This window comes from Charadrius vociferus, unplaced genomic scaffold (assembly GCF_000708025.1).
Source record: "Charadrius vociferus isolate BGI_N301 unplaced genomic scaffold, ASM70802v2 scaffold1, whole genome shotgun sequence".
NCBI classification, from domain to species: Eukaryota; Metazoa; Chordata; class Aves; order Charadriiformes; family Charadriidae; genus Charadrius; species Charadrius vociferus.
Window position 1 is genome coordinate 3,372,700 of NW_009647680.1, and position 15,856 is coordinate 3,388,555.

The 15,856-nt window shown below is 41.1% G+C and overlaps 1 protein-coding gene across 1 annotated transcript in view; it reads right to left on the reverse strand.

Annotated features, from left to right (window-relative positions):
• The window catches only part of FAT3 (FAT atypical cadherin 3), a 359,185-nt gene that overhangs the window by 328,120 nt on the left and 15,209 nt on the right, over window positions 1–15,856 (reverse strand). Inside the window, exon 2 of the mRNA XM_009881183.1 lies at window positions 5,473–8,784. Within this exon, the coding sequence (XP_009879485.1) occupies window positions 5,473–8,767 (3,295 nt within the window). The 5' untranslated portion in view covers window positions 8,768–8,784. The remainder of the gene's footprint in view (window positions 1–5,472; window positions 8,785–15,856) is intronic.

The window sequence follows — 15,856 nt, forward strand, 5'->3', positions numbered from 1 at the left end:
ATAGAAGAACTGACTGCAGTCTTTGGCAGGATAAATAAATCCTCGGAGTCTGTAATAATTTGCATTCCACCTCCATTTAATAGTATCTTTAAGATTTCAGCACTATGAAAGACAGACTTGGCTTACTCATTTGAATTTCAGGGCTGAAAACACCTAAAGATAACAAGTTAACAGGGTCATCTCCAGCTCGTGTTCTTATCAGGGGGCCTCTACGGGGGTGGAAATCAGTGCCAGCTAATGCCTAAATTTAAAGTCCCGACAAAAGTCAGGGGACTCAGACTCCTGAATAACCTTACGAAATATGGTTAGTAAGTTTTGAAGGGGTTGCTTAAGTCCATAGTTACAGGTTTTGCGAGAACATTGAAGACCCCTTAAACATTTCATCACTATCACTTTTTTAACTCTGTGTTTAATTTCAGTGGGACTTGAGAAGATGTTTCAATACTTTCCTGAGAAGCAGAAAAAGACTTATTGCTTCAGTTTCCCCACCTGCACAGTGGAGTTAGTCATTCCTCGCATCCCATGGCACTGCCATACCGACTCCGATCTAGCCAACAGAAGTCCCTGCAGCAGAAGATGCTGAATGTGTCTAGTCTCTCTGCTCCTCTAGAACTCATTTCGTTTATTTGCTATTACTAGTACATCCATGGGTAGCATAGGGGTAAATATAGAAACTGTTCGAGTGCCAGGCTGTTACATCAACTCTGCACAGAGTAGAAACACATGCCAGACTAAAAAGTAGAGCTTGAGTCAGAAATGCTGTTTAGTTGAACCACAAATCATTAAAAAATGAGAAGGAAGACGTCAGCATTTAGGCTAGGACTGACCTCATCTAGCTCAACCTTTTGAGAAGTCAGGAAGTCTCACTAGTTGTCCAAACCCCCACAGCAGCCAGAAAAGAGGTACTGCCGGATGGCAATTAGTCACCCAAGGCAGGCGGTATCATAAACCCATATGCACTTGCTGGAGTCACCTCCAGCTCCTTCGACAGCAAAAATACACCATTTTGCTGTCATATCAACACTATGAGGATGTACACACCAGAGCTGAGAAAATCCACAATTTTATGAAGGCAGTAGAGGACCTCTGACAGAAACCATTTCCAGAAGACTAGTTAAATCTACTAGAGCTATCACTAGGATGAAAACTCAGAGAACACTCTCATCCCACAAAAATCTTCAACAGATCTCCGCTCATTGTGTGTTACAACAATCTGGAAATATAGAGGGTTTTTTACACAATTCTCTTCTAAGGAACTGCAATCAGCAGACTAGCAAGGAGTTTGGAGAAACACACCAGGTGGGAAGAGGTAAATAAATGGCTCGAGCTTCTCCATAGCCCCTGAGCTGTGCAAGGGGAAGGTAACCATCTACTTCCACAAGTAAGGGCAAAGCACCAGATCTTGATGACTTTCTATAGATGGAAAAGAGGGTGGGATGCTCCTGCCCTGCACTGTATTCTCAGAAAATGAAAAATACAACTCTCATCTCTTGTACTCTTAAAAACCTTCTTTCCAGTTCTTATTTTTAGAAGTAAAATTGAAGGACAATTCCCTGAAATCAGGCTAAAAACATCAAACTGATACAGAGGAGTCTACACACATTATCTAGCATGTGAACCTGACAGTATATATTCTTGTTTACAGTTAACAGGAAGGGGTGACATCTGGCCAAAGCAAGGTCTTTAGAGTAGACCTCTACCTCTGAGCCAGTCATACAAGGGCCACCACAGTTCAGAGAAAAACGCACATTTTTAGGGCATGATTCATCCAATTTATTTCATATTTTTACTTTAGGGTAAAATCTCTCTCTGTTGACTATAAGGAAAGCCTGCAGTGACTACACTGACTAGTTCTGACTGTAGATAACCACATTTAATCATATAGATTACATCTCAGGAGTGCAAGAGAATGAAAGGGACAAAAAAATAACCACCAGCGGTTCTGAACAGTAGACTGAAGGAAAAAGAGAATCCATAAATGGCAGGATCACATTACGTGTCCCGCAGTGCAGGGATATTAAATGGTAAGCTTGTGACATTTATACCAACAGTCAATAAATAGGCCAATGAAGACAGACAAAGCAGTGAGTTTGAGCCACACACCTAGGCTGGTGACAAACACAATCTCCATTGAGGCAAGAATCAACAAATAAGAGTTTGCTATTAAAAAAAAAAGTTTGGTTTTGTTTTTTTTTTTTTACCTCTAGAAAAGTCTTTAACAATTTTTTTAGCTATGAATCATAAGTTGAGTTGTAAACCCATGAGAAATTTAGTCTGCTGGCTAAGGTACTAGTGGGAAACTAGGCATGGAGTTGGAGGAGGTCAGGAACTGCTGCCTTCTACTTCAGGAGAGTTTTTATTGATTTACAAATTTGTGCCAGCTCTGCCTCCTGGTAATGGAAAGTAAATCCACTGAAACAAATTTGGAAGTGATTCACAAGGCTGTGGGACCAAATACATGTAAAATTTCACTTCATCAAATACTTCTAGCTGGCAAACACTATGCTTCTGGTTACTACCACGTATGAACTAGAGTATTTAACAGTGAATGCTATAATGCAGCAATGATAATCCTCAAAACAGATTTTCTGCAACACAAGGCAAAGAGCAGCACTGTGGGAAGAAAATCCCACGCTCACCACCATGGCACATCTCTTACCAAACTGCATCAGCACCGGGATTCACACCTATAGCTGATATGTAAAGATCCATATTGGCCAATATGAAGGAGACTCCCAAGCTCGCTAACCATGAACCACTGTTCAGAATTGACTGGAGAACAGTCTGTTGTGGCACCCACACCACAAGCCAGGTCAAGGTTGGTGGAGTTAAATGCACCTATATGCACCTGTATACATCTATAGTGGAACAGAACAAAGCCAGCGAGCCAACAAGTATGTGGCAATCCGGTGTGGTATGGATCCACCATGCAGGCCAGCTCCTCCTTGGGTATCTCTGCACCGTTTCCCCTCCTCAGTATCAACACGCCGCGGGGAGCACAGGCACATCTCACTCAGCACATGGGCTGACACCATTAAGATGGAAGATTGCAGAAGAATAAAAATAATGCACTTGAGCAGAATTTTGCTGAAAGCACAGACTTGCTTGGAGTCCAGCCTGCTCGCATATCAGGATGAATTTGGCGCAGTTTATACCTTAATGATTTTAATGGATACTGCAGTCTTCTTTTCATTAAGGCAGCAGCCAAAAATATTGATTTGTTGTACTTCGTGCTCCTGCTTACCTTCACAAATTTCAGGAGAGACAGTGCATAAGCCAATAGAGTTGGTCAGTTTAAAAGTGACAAATTAACTGCGCTGAAAGTAAATAAACAGCTATCTCTTTGTAAATTAATTCAATATGTGACTTGAGCTCTTTTCCACAGCTAGAAAGCTGATTCATCATTCAGCAGCATTTAAGTTACCATCAGTTCAACAGCAGAGTATTAATGTTGTGTCCTGTCTGACACAGCGGGTCAAATTCTGCACTTGGGTTACAACAGCTCAACTTGGAGTAACTCCTGAACCCTCAAACCCTGCTCTCCACATCGCCCTGGATGCAGTTATGCACCCAAGTGTTCTCTGAGTTGGTTTCGAGAAGGTTTAAGATGTGCCTAACAGTTGGAGAGAAAAGACAGGAAAAAAATGCAAAAGAGACTTTTGATCTGCTGGATTATGAAGTGTCTTCCAGAACAGTTTAGTGAAACAGCACAGGTGACCGGGTTGGTTCATTCTCACAAAAATACTTGTGAAAGACAGAGAAGTATTTACAACTTGTAAAGTTCTGGGAGCAGTTTGAGGGTTTGTTTTTTTTTTTTTACCCCCACAAACTAGATTTCAATTCTGGAAAGAAACTAAGCACGTTTAATGTGGAATATTGAGTACAATTCTCACTCATGTCAAAACATGATTTGTGCTTTATTGACAGGGACCATAACTTATTATTGGCTATCATCCCTACTAGTCTGGGCACAGAGTAAAAACCCTGGTTAATTTATTAATGAGCAACACACACTAACTTACTCTCCCTACCAATTCCTTTCAGTCCAATAGATATTGAATCCGAAGATTTTCAGACCAACGCTGCAGCATTTGGCCCAATCTCCCATTGCTTTACAAATAATCTGTTTAGCTGAAGCTCATGTTACTCAAAGAGAAGGCAGGCCAAAATTTTCAAATGCAGGAGCCTAAAATTGAAATTCATATACAACTGCCTAAATAATGTTGCCTGAATGCCTTCAACTGCTATTAGCACAGTAAGATATGCGAGTTCTTAATGTTTCTGGAAATGAGAGTAGGCGCCCTCTTAACTCGTGACACTCAAGTTTGATGTTTCTGGACACAAGGTTTTGACTGTATCATCTGTGCACAGCTGCAGTAGAGAGAATATAGCACAAATAGAATAAAAATATTTTTCGCTGCTTATGCTCAGACGCGATCCACAGCATTTGTAATGTCGTCTGTTTTTCATAATGTTCAGTTTAGAAAGTTGACATTTGATTAAACAGTTTGAATTTGCCAAAACATACATTTTAATCTTATGTTTTAATACCACATTCTCAATTAAAAGCTTCAGAAAAAGACATACAAAGTCTGCTTAAACCACAGTAAACCCACAGACCTAACACATTTAATATAATTTCTGAAAATGTTGACTAATATTTTCTAATTTCCTCACTACTTCTAGTACCACAGCTGCACCATTACTCCCAACAGCTATCAGACATTTAAACAGCCAGCTTGTTAAGTGTTGTACTAGATAGCCCTTTATCCTTACTATTTTCCACATTTTCCAATAGGGTGGCGCAGTAATGAAGTTCATCATCTTGAAAATCTTCACTCTATTAATACTGTTTTCTAACATCGATGTTCATAATATTGCCACCAAGGGAAAGCTAGCACAGCATCTCTCCCTGTATTTCTACCCTTACATGAGGATGCCAACGCTGATGAACACCGTGCTACAAGAAAGTGTATTATACAGAATGGCGTATCATTCCAGACTGCTAACTCCCATGAAAAATTACTCCCACCAACCATAAGAACAAGACCACAAATAGGTTTTAGGATGAAATAATTCTTGTTTCTTGCTCCTTATTTCCTTTCATTGGGTTTAACAACACATTCAAGGTCATGAATGTTGTGACTCTGTGGAGGTGACCTGAGTAATTTACAACGATCAACAGATAATACAGTGACTGGAAGCGAGTCATTCTGCAACTATCACTGCTTTCTAAATGGAGTCATCACATAGCTGCTGAAAAGGAATGTGTATTATTTCACACCCACAGAGTGATGAATGTAACCAGGTAATTAAATCATGTCATTGCTGTGCCTGGAAAATCCTTATTTATAATTTTATCTTGCCTGTTAAGAACTGAACTTCTTGTTAAGGGTAGAAAATAATTATGCCTAAGCTTTGCTTTTGCAGAAACCTCTATGAAAGGAAAAGGAAATTAGAAACAAAACTCACCGGTTTCTTCATCTATACTAAATCTCCCCAGGCCGCTGCCATCCCTGATGGAATACTGGATCTCTCCATCCCTTCCAGAGTCCTCGTCTCGAGCAACAACTTGCAAAACACTTGTACCAATGCGGGAGTTTTCCTTTACAGATCCAATGACGGCAAAGTCAGGAAAATAGGGGGTATAGAGATTTTCGTTAACATCCACCACTTCAACTTCCACAAAAGAAACAGAAGAGAGAGAAACTGGGCGCCCCTTGTCCTTTGCACGCACAGTCAGGTTGTAGAACTGCTGCTTCTCGTAATCAAGCTCTTTGTTCAAGCGGATGGCGCCGCTCGCTTTGTCTATCTCAAACCGCCCATTGTAATCATTCACCAGCGAGTAACGGACTTGGCCTCCCAAGCCAAGATCTGGATCGTGTGTTTCCAACCAAGCTATGACAGTGCCCACTGGCAGGTCCTCAAGGACCTTCACGTTGTAGCTGGATGGTATAAAGGCTGGAGAGCAATCATTGACATCATCCAAAAAAACCTTCAGAGGCACAACGGAAAACTGCTGATGGCCACTCTCTGCTTTGTCCCTCGCTTCAATCTTCAGTGTGTAGTTTGCTTTTGATTCCCGGTCTAGCTGATCAGCCACATACACCACTCCTGTGGAACTGTTGATGGCAAATTGCTGGGTGTCTGTCAGTACTGAGTAAGTCACTTCACTATTGGATCCTAGGTCTTTATCTCTGGCTTCTACTTGAATAATCTCTGTACCAAGACTTGTACTTTCTAAAATATTAACTGAGTAACTGTCCTGTAAAAAAACAGGTTTGTTATCATTTGCATCCTCCACAGTGACAGTCAACAGTCTCCACGCAGATTTCTGTGGATTACCTAAATCATAAACTGTAATATTAAGCAGATAGAGCTCTGTTTTCTCACGGTCCAAGGGCATAAGAACGTTAAGTACCCCTGTCTCCATGTCAATGTTGAAGCAGCTATCTATGTTACCATCAGAAATTGTATAAACTACTCTCCCATTAAAGCCAGAGTCTGCATCATAGGCTTTTATCCTCAGGATGGTGGCACCAACTGGCAGATCCTCTGATACCTTTGCATCAGTAGGGAAGGATTTGTCAAAATGTGGTGCCTGCCTGTTCACCGAATAAAAATCGAGAAAACCATCTTCCAAATTCAGCTTCACATTTGCTTTTGCCTTTTTGAGTAATTTTTCTGCTAGCTTCTGAGCAACTCTAGTTTCTCTACAGCTAAAGGTTTTTGAAGACACTTTCCCATGAACTACTGAAATATTAACAAACATGGCATCAGCAAAGTTCTCTCCATCAGTTGCTGTTATCTTAAGGCCAAAATTGCTGTTCTTTATGCCAGAATTAATTAGAGATTTTTTAAGTTGCAGGACGCCAGAGTCAGGATTTAAATAAAAAATGCCAAGTTCATTTCCAGAGATTATTTTGTACTTCACAAGCTCTAACTCATCTATGTCTATTGCAGAAACAGCAGTGATGTGACCACCAACGGGAAAATCAGATGAAATCACTCCCTGACATGCCACTTTTTCAAAGAGGGGTTTGTTATCATTGACATTGCCTATGTATATGGTGACATTCACCTCACTTTCATGGCGGTAGGGAGAACCCCAGTCGGAAGCTCTCACAATGAACCTGTAGCTTTCTGGTGATGACTCAAAATCCAGTTCTTCAGATGTGCTGATGACACCTGTAAACTGGTTTATGGTAAATGGCAGTGAGTTCAAACTGGCAATGCTGTATGTTATGTATCCATTTTCTCCCCTATCTTGATCAACTGCTGAAACTGCCAAAACACTAGACCCCACAGGGACACTTTCATTGACAAACGAGCTGTAGGAAAGCTGCTGGAACTCCGGAGTGTGATCGTTGGCGTCTTCTAACCTGACAGTAACCTGTGCTTTGAAATCGCCACCTTTGTTCGTATATACTTCTAATTCATAGAGGTCCTTCTCAATGATTTTCAAAGGACGAGCAGTAGTAATAAGGCCTGTGTTGGGATTGATCTTAAAATACGCAGCTTCCTCACTTGGAGATAATCTATATTCCACACCCTGTGGCTCAGGCACCAGCTTAACTACGGCAACCACCACACCAGGAGGTGAAAATTCACTGATTGAAACATCATATGCTTCCTTTTCAAACTTCATGGGGACACTTTCTTTCTTGGGACTAGCAATGTGGACCAGTTTAACTGCAGAAAATTTCTGAGGAGATCCCTTGTCCTTTGCTTGGAGAGTCAGGTTGCAACCATATGGGAAGCTGTCCCAATCAATAGGCTTTCTTTCTTTAATTTTGTACTCATTCATCCATTTACCCTCTTTAGTCAGAAAGAACTGCTCTAGTGGATCTCCAGCAACAATAGTGACAGATTCTATTTCTCCATTGGCTCCTTCATCTAGGTCGTCAATGTTAACAACTGCATAGGTAGGCTCCTTGTCTGATGGGAAGGGAATATGGGTTACTACATTTATCGTTGGGGCATGTTCATTTATACGTTCAATGTGAACATAAAGCTTGGCAGTGCTGCTTACACCATTGTTTCCATAAAGCTTCATCCCACGGTCCACAGCCAAAATCTCAAGATCGTATCTGTTTTTCTCATCATAGTTTAACCGGCCACTTAAGGAGATAACACCACTTGTAGGATGAACTGAGAAGAGATCAACTTTATTTTTGAAGTAATAATAAAATTCACCATTGGACCCAATATCCGCATCTGTTGCAGTCACCTGTGCAATGCTAGTCCTTAAAGGAGTGCTTTCCGCTATTGTGACAGAGTATGTGGTTGGTGAAAACAAAGGTCTTAAGTCATTCATATCCAAAACCTGGACGTTCACTTTTGTCCATGCTTCCAAGTCCTCTCCTCTGACAGACCCTTTCACCATCAATAAATAGTTATCCTGGATTTCCCTGTTCAATATAGCCGAATTCCCACCTTTAGTCCTTATTCTTAGGAAGCAAAAGTCAGCAATGATGACTTCCTCTGCTTTAAAAAAGCCCTCGTCATCGCCAGACACTATCCTGTATTTGATATCCCATGAAAGGTCAGCCAAGATAATGCCCATCCTTGTTTGACTGTTGACATAGGTCCTGGCTGCCGAATTCTCGTACACCGTAGCATTGTAAGTGGAATGTGTAAAGTGAAAGCCAAGTGGGGAGGTCCCGTGAGCTACCTGGCAAATGGTGGCCAGGAGCTTGACAATCAGAAGGGCAAGGCATGACGGAGGTGGCCGTGAGCCTGACCAGCGGCCCATATTCACCTCCATCACATCATTCTTTCACCCTGTGACAAAGAAAGAAAACAGGAAATAGTTGATCAAGAGATAAAAACTCTACTGTGAAGTGTCATGTCAAAATTACTTCTTAAATTCCTAATTAAAAATAAAACACATGCAATAACTAGTCACTGCATATTTAACTATATATATAGGGAGAACACTATATATACACACACACACACAAAAGCACCAGTTTTGGATTACATTTCTACATGTGTGAGTGTGTAATACGTATGCATGTGCACATACGTGCACATAATACATAAATATATATATATAGACGTATATAAAAAGCCCTACCACATCTATACACATATGCACACAGTCTGGAATAATAATCATGGTGAAAAAAATTAAAACCAGACACACACATTTGAATAAGTTTATGTAAGAAGATGAACCACACACAGAAACTATTGCTTTTATTTACCAGTAGCTCCAACTAAGCCTAAACTTGTTTGTTTTCAGAAAAAACATTTTTAGTCCCAACGTTTGGAAAGGAAACGGTATTTCTATTATGTATGTAGCACCATGATAGTCAAATGTTATCAGTCTTTTTATAGACAGTTAAGAAACTGTCTTAACTGTCTATAGGGTGCTGCATCTGGGGAGGAATAACCCCATGCACCAGTACAGGTTGGGGGCTGACCTCCTGGAGAGCAGCTCTGTGGAAAGGGACCTGGGAGTCCTGGTGGACAACAGGATGACCATGAGCCAGCAATGTGCCCTGGCGGCCAAGAAGGCGAATGGCATCCTGGGGTGCATCAAGAAGAGTGTGGCCAGCAGGTCGAGGGAGGTCATCCTCCCCCTCTACTCTGCCCTGGTGAGACCGCATCTGGAGTACTGTGTCCAGTTCTGGGCTCCCCAGTTCAAGAAAGACAGGGAACTGCTGGAGAGGGTCCAGCAAAGGGCAACAAAGATGATTAGGGGACTGGAGCACCTTTCTTATGAGGAAAGGCTGAGGGACTTGGGTCTCTTTAGTCTAGAGAAAAGAAGATTGAGGGGGGATCTTATTAATACATACAAATACTTAATGGGAGGATGCCAGGGGGATGGGAGCAGTCTTTTTTCAGTGGCGCCCAGTGATAGGACGAGGGGTAATGGGCATAAACTTGAACATAGGAAGTTCCATCTTAACATGAGAAGGAACTTCTTTACTTTGAGGGTAGTGGAGCACTGGCACAGGCTGCCCAGAGAGGTGGTGGAGTCTCCCACTCTGGAGACATTCAAAACCCGCCTGGACGCTGTCCTGTGCAACCTGCTGTAGGTGACCCTGCTCTGGCAGGGGGGCTGGACTAGATGATCTCCAGAGGTCCCTTCCAACCCTAACCATTCTGTGATTCTGTGATTCTGTGAAAGATCACAGGGTAGATGAAATTTGAGAAACCAAGAATAAATAGTACATAAAAGTCACTACCCAGCCATTACTTTAACTACAGATACCTTCAGAAAAATCAAAATTAAGGAAGAATTATAGCTAATTAAATGCAACTGCATATACATATGCATACACATACCCAGATACAGAGAACAGACAAAATACAATGAAGAAAGAAAAAAAAAAAAAGCTTGATAAAGCTCCCAAGTGAAGGCTCAGGTTAGGAAACAGCACAGCTGAGATATTCCATAGGACTTAACTCTTTGCATATGTACCTTAATGCATCTGTAACTATGGTCACCACTTTCCACCAAATACACTGGGTAACATACCCTGAATGAGGCCACAGATGAACACTTTTCGCTGTAGATCCAAGAAATGCTCCATTCGCTGGGTACTACTGCCATCCCAACCTAAGAAAGGTGAAGACCCCCTTCAGTCTACTGCCTGTCCTGATGCCAATGAGCCACCCCGACCAGCAAGAGTAAAAACGCATCCTTGTTCAGATGGAGAAATTCCAGCCTATGCCACATTTCACTTGGCAACCCCAAGCAGAACTTGGCTACAAATAAGGCACACGGCTCCCATCACCAGCAGTTTGCCTCAATCCAGCCTGTCCCACTCCAGCCACCTCAAAGCAGTGAGAGCCTTTCCATTGATTTCAAAAGGCTCATTATAAATTTAAGTATTCAAATGCAATTAATAAGCAGCCATTTGGGGAAGATTTGGAGTTCTTCCATACAGTCCTCTTGTGGAATCGCCCCAGTGCCTCGCTTCAGGGATCTAAATGGTGAGGTTAAATGGAGACAGGGCGAGAGGAGGCACTGGCTGAAGGTTGCCGGAGGGTGCTGGAGAAGCTGGGAGCCAGGTCCTGCTTATTGCTTCCCACTGAAAGGAGAGGAAAGGAGCAAGAGGAAACTAGGCAGGGGCTTACAGTGAGGCAGTGTGAATGAGCTTCTTTGTTACAGCGTACTTTTGCTGCTACTCGTGAAAATCGTAAAAATCAATTTTAGAAGCCAATTATTGAAAGACCCACTGCACACATACATTGTTCTCATTGTCATTTAAAAGCTGCTTGAAAACGTAGTTTTCTCCAAGCTAGAATACAGAGCGGAAAAGGATAGGAAAAGTTGTCAATAATGACAGGGGTTAATTTAAATTTCCAACATGATTTCAACATCCCCTAGGAGATTTATAAATTATATGCAAGTTTTGGAATACGAATTCATGTTAGTTATCATTTCCAATATAACTGAATGACTACTGCACTTTTAAGTACTAACGACAATCAATTTATTGCACTGATGTTATAATGTTCACACAAAACACTTAACTTCCTGATCCCACAGTCTATATCCCATTGCTTAACACATTAATCAATTTGATCAATTCTCCCAAGTGTTTGTCAAGGCACTCATTTCTCAATACACTTATTTTCACATGCAGTTCTCCCCCCACCGTGTTTTCTTCTCATTTTCTTTTCTATTGTACCAACAAATAAAAAAAAAAAAAAGGAAATTCTTTAAAAAGAAAATAACAGTGTAAGATTGTATCACCTCCTGGACCTGCATTCCCAAGTAACAGGCAAATCCCCACAGAACTGCATGTGGCATTTCCTTTCCTGAATATCCCCATTCAACTGTTGTGCACGTATCATATGAGTCCTGTATCTCGTCCCATATAGTTTATACATCAAATACGCACAATTCTCCAATGCTCTTCATTTACTTGAGGGACCAGTTCTCCCCATGCTCTCCCCACGCTCAGGTTGATCCCCAGGAGATCCAGGATGGAATTTTTTTTACTTCAGCTAGGAAAGATTTTTTTTTTTATTGTTGTTGTTGCCATTTCACTCAGCTAAAAGATCAGAGCAGTGGCACCTTATTTTTCAGCACAGCAAACATTCATCAACCTAATCCACCAGTGTGAAAATATCAAAGTCCCTTATTTTCATGGGGCTTTATATGATCACTTTGAGTACTGCCACTAAAAGCTGCTGCTTTAGCCTAGTGTGGGAGATGATGCTCTCAAGTAGAAAATACAACCAATATATGGTATGCTGCCAAGGAAAAGCCAGCCAAGGGAATGAGAAATTCTAATGAGAGACCCAACCCATAACAAAATAAAGGGCTGTGCCTCTTCTGTGATGTGGCATTATTAAAATACTCAACAGACAAATCACCATGTTGCTGCCTTTCACCAAGAGCACTCCAGCATCCTCCCTCTATACTGCAATACCAGCCTCTCCCCGCTGCAAAGAGAAAGGGAATTTTTGCTGGCTTATGATGCAGACCGATGTTAGGTTTCATATGAGCACCCAGACTTTATTTCAGCGCAGCTCAGCAGCTTCCCAGAAGCAGGTCTCTGGCGTAATGAAGTGAATCTTATTATCCTATTTACGTCTCATTTGATGGTCTAGCTTCTCCTGTCCACCCAGTTCAGCCTTAGCTGGTTTCTCTCTGTCATTCATGGCCATCAACATCAGGTTACCAGGTCCCCCATAATCAGAAATCAGTTTTCCTGAGAAATTCCATGCTAAAAGCAAAAATGATTTACAAGCTTACCTTCAGGTTATCCCTACCCAAGGTTACAGACTCTGCCATGGCAGACAGGCATCAAAGTAGATATTTACAACAAAGCTATGTGATTAGGAGAACCTAATGAAAAAGTTGTGTATTTCCCAGGCAATATAACATGACAACCTTATGCTCCCATTCCATCTATCTATTTATTTTTACAGAAAGACAGGGCTAAGACCTAATCTCAAACACACTGCTGTAAATCCAGTCATGTCAATAGTCTACGAAGTTTCAGTGGTTCGGTGCAATCGGGATCAGTCCTGAAACACTAAATTCCACCTAGAAACAATGTATATATAAGTGTGTGTGTCTTTGAATGCATAATTTAGTTTTGTATACATATGTATACACAAACACACAGATTGTGTATTTTTAGGTATAATTTCAGGGTTGGCACTGGAAAAATTGGACCTTCACATCAGGCAGCACTTTTGGAGTTTGATTTCATTTCAGATGTGGTATGCAGAGTTGTAACAAGCTCCTCATTGAAGTTATTCATCTATCCATATATTTATATGGCCATCATCATTATATTATTTGAAAGTCCCACTGGATGAGCTATTAAACTGCCACTTGGGCTACCCAAGAATGTTTTATTCATTTACTGAATTCCTTTCTTCTGGGATATTTGTTTTTAAGAGTTCATAATACATACATACCCAACACACAGGAAATGTAATGTGATAGGTTACAGAAACAAAGTACAAAGCAACCCACCGTAAATTAAGAGGCATTTCTTTAAAGGCACTTCTTGTCAAAAAAATGTTATGGTTTCAAGTGAAGAGAAAGGTTGTGATTACTTGTGCTTGATTTTGAAACGTTTGGGCAGGAGCTACTCAAAAAAGAAAAATCCCCTGGTACTGCGCAACATGGTGAGTCTGAAGAAAACAAACAGTCCTAAGAGCAAAGATGAAAAGAAAAAAAAAACCTCCTTCTAACTACCCAAGGAGGTGACAAGATAACACAAAGTAGGAGTGCAGCATCTTTCCACTCTAGCTCACACTAAATACTCCAGTCTTGAAGTGGGAAGGAAGGAATGGAGAAATAGAATTGTGTGTGTTGGTTTTTAATACTCTCTAAAATAAACTTGAACATCATGGAGAACTCTCTAATTTCACATTCAGTTCTCCACTCAGTCACTTTCCTACACTCCTTGAACAAAGATTAACTACGTGACCCAAACCTTGTGGAGTAGCTGCAGGGACCTGCAGGCGGCTGGTGCTCCTTAGAGCAATTGTGAGAGGTATGAGCGTCATTCCTTTTTCTCATCTTGGTTCTGGCAACCTCCAGTCTGGGCTGCATCCAAACATAACACCCCACCAGACTGAGAAGGAAGACTCAAGTCCCAGGAACTGCCAGGATTCCTGCACACCAAAATCATGGCTCTAATTCAATGTGCAGATATGAAACAAGTGCTGTGTGATTCTTTGTTTGATTCTCTCTCCCAAGGCTAATTCTTCTAATCCCAAAGATCTCCATACTGTAAAATACTTGAAAAAGAAAACAATGCATATACCCCTTGGGTAAACTCTGAAAATATTAAACGAGTGCCAAAAGGACTTTTAGAGAATATAAGGAATATAGCAGGTAAACGTCTTCAGCAGGCAGAATGAATAAGCTTTTAGCAGGCCACAATAGGCAAAAGAAAAGAGTATTTTCCTCTCTCCCTACTTATCCTCCAAGCCCAATTACACCCTATGAGATAAGGATTTTACCTTAAATTAACTTAGGCAATGTGACTAGCTAATACAATACAACTATTTAAGACTTTCTACAGGTCATTTGAAAGAGAAGAGAGAAGAAACCAAACTGTGTTTCAACTTCCATCTTCACCACAAGGAGAGAGTGAAGCTCTTACCTATAGGGTCCTCTGGGCTGGGAGGAGAAAAACCAGTTTCTCAACTTCAGATGACAACTTTCTGAGAGTCAAGGTACTAATGCACCTGTGTGCATAGGGAAAAAAAGGGACAAGAAACCTCGGCTTAAGGGTTTTTACCTTGATTTTTATTTCTCCTGGAGAAGCTGGGAAAGGCAAGGCACCTCCTCACACAGGACAGGAGTGGACAGGACCTCATGGTATGGAGAAATACTACAATTTGGAATCACTACTCTTTTCTCAGGAGAGTTGTCACCATTCTCTTTCAAAAGGTAGCTGTTTAATTTCTATTAAATACGCAGCTATACAGCAAAAAGTTGTATTTTAAAATTTAAAGGTCTTTTTTAGGCAGCAGAAGAACATTAACTTCATATGCAAACAATGTCTAAATAGTATGTAGTGAAGCAATGCATCTGCAGCAGGAACAGAAGCTCTTGATTTTGCTAGAAGTGACCTCAGTCTTACAAGTAAATCCTTCCTTTCACTCAAACAACATCAACATTGGCCATAGCCTATCTATTCTTATGGTCTAATCATCAAAACACCAAACCTACAGGCAAATCCATGCACTTGAATGGAGCCTCTTATTCTCAGTGCTGCTTTGTATCACCAACAACAATCTGCCTACACAAAAACCTCTGCGTGATCAGGCCAGAAGTACCTGCAAAAAGGGTGCAATGAAGATTAAAATGCATCCTTGATTGGTTTGTAGTTGTTACCTATTAAAGGCTTACATCAAACTGCATCAGTGATAGGAAAACATGTTTTTCACAATCTGTTGCTATTTCAACAAGGAGTTGGGAGTGCATATACGTCAGTGCTCTCTCCTGGAAGAAGCCTCTTCTATAGCGCAGAACTATGGAAAACTCTTCCAAACTCATGGAAATTCATATTTAAGGCACATGAAAGATATCGATCTAGGAGTTTAAAGCCATTCTACCAGCAAACCTCTGGCACAGACTAGAGATAGCCATGGATTTTATACTCTCCCCTCATTACACAGGTGGTATCACTAGCACCTTGTCAAATGAGAATAGGGAAAAAAGCACATTTAAATGGCACTCCCTCTAGCCAGACATCTTCCTTGAGCTGCACTCCACAATAACTTACCCAGCTAGGACAGGCTAACAATTTACTGGCCAGGAAAAGAAATCAGAATAAAGAATACAAATTTCGAATTTGTGCCATACAGAAATGAACTAAAAATGTGCATTCAACTCTAGACGGGAGGGAAAAAAACCTGA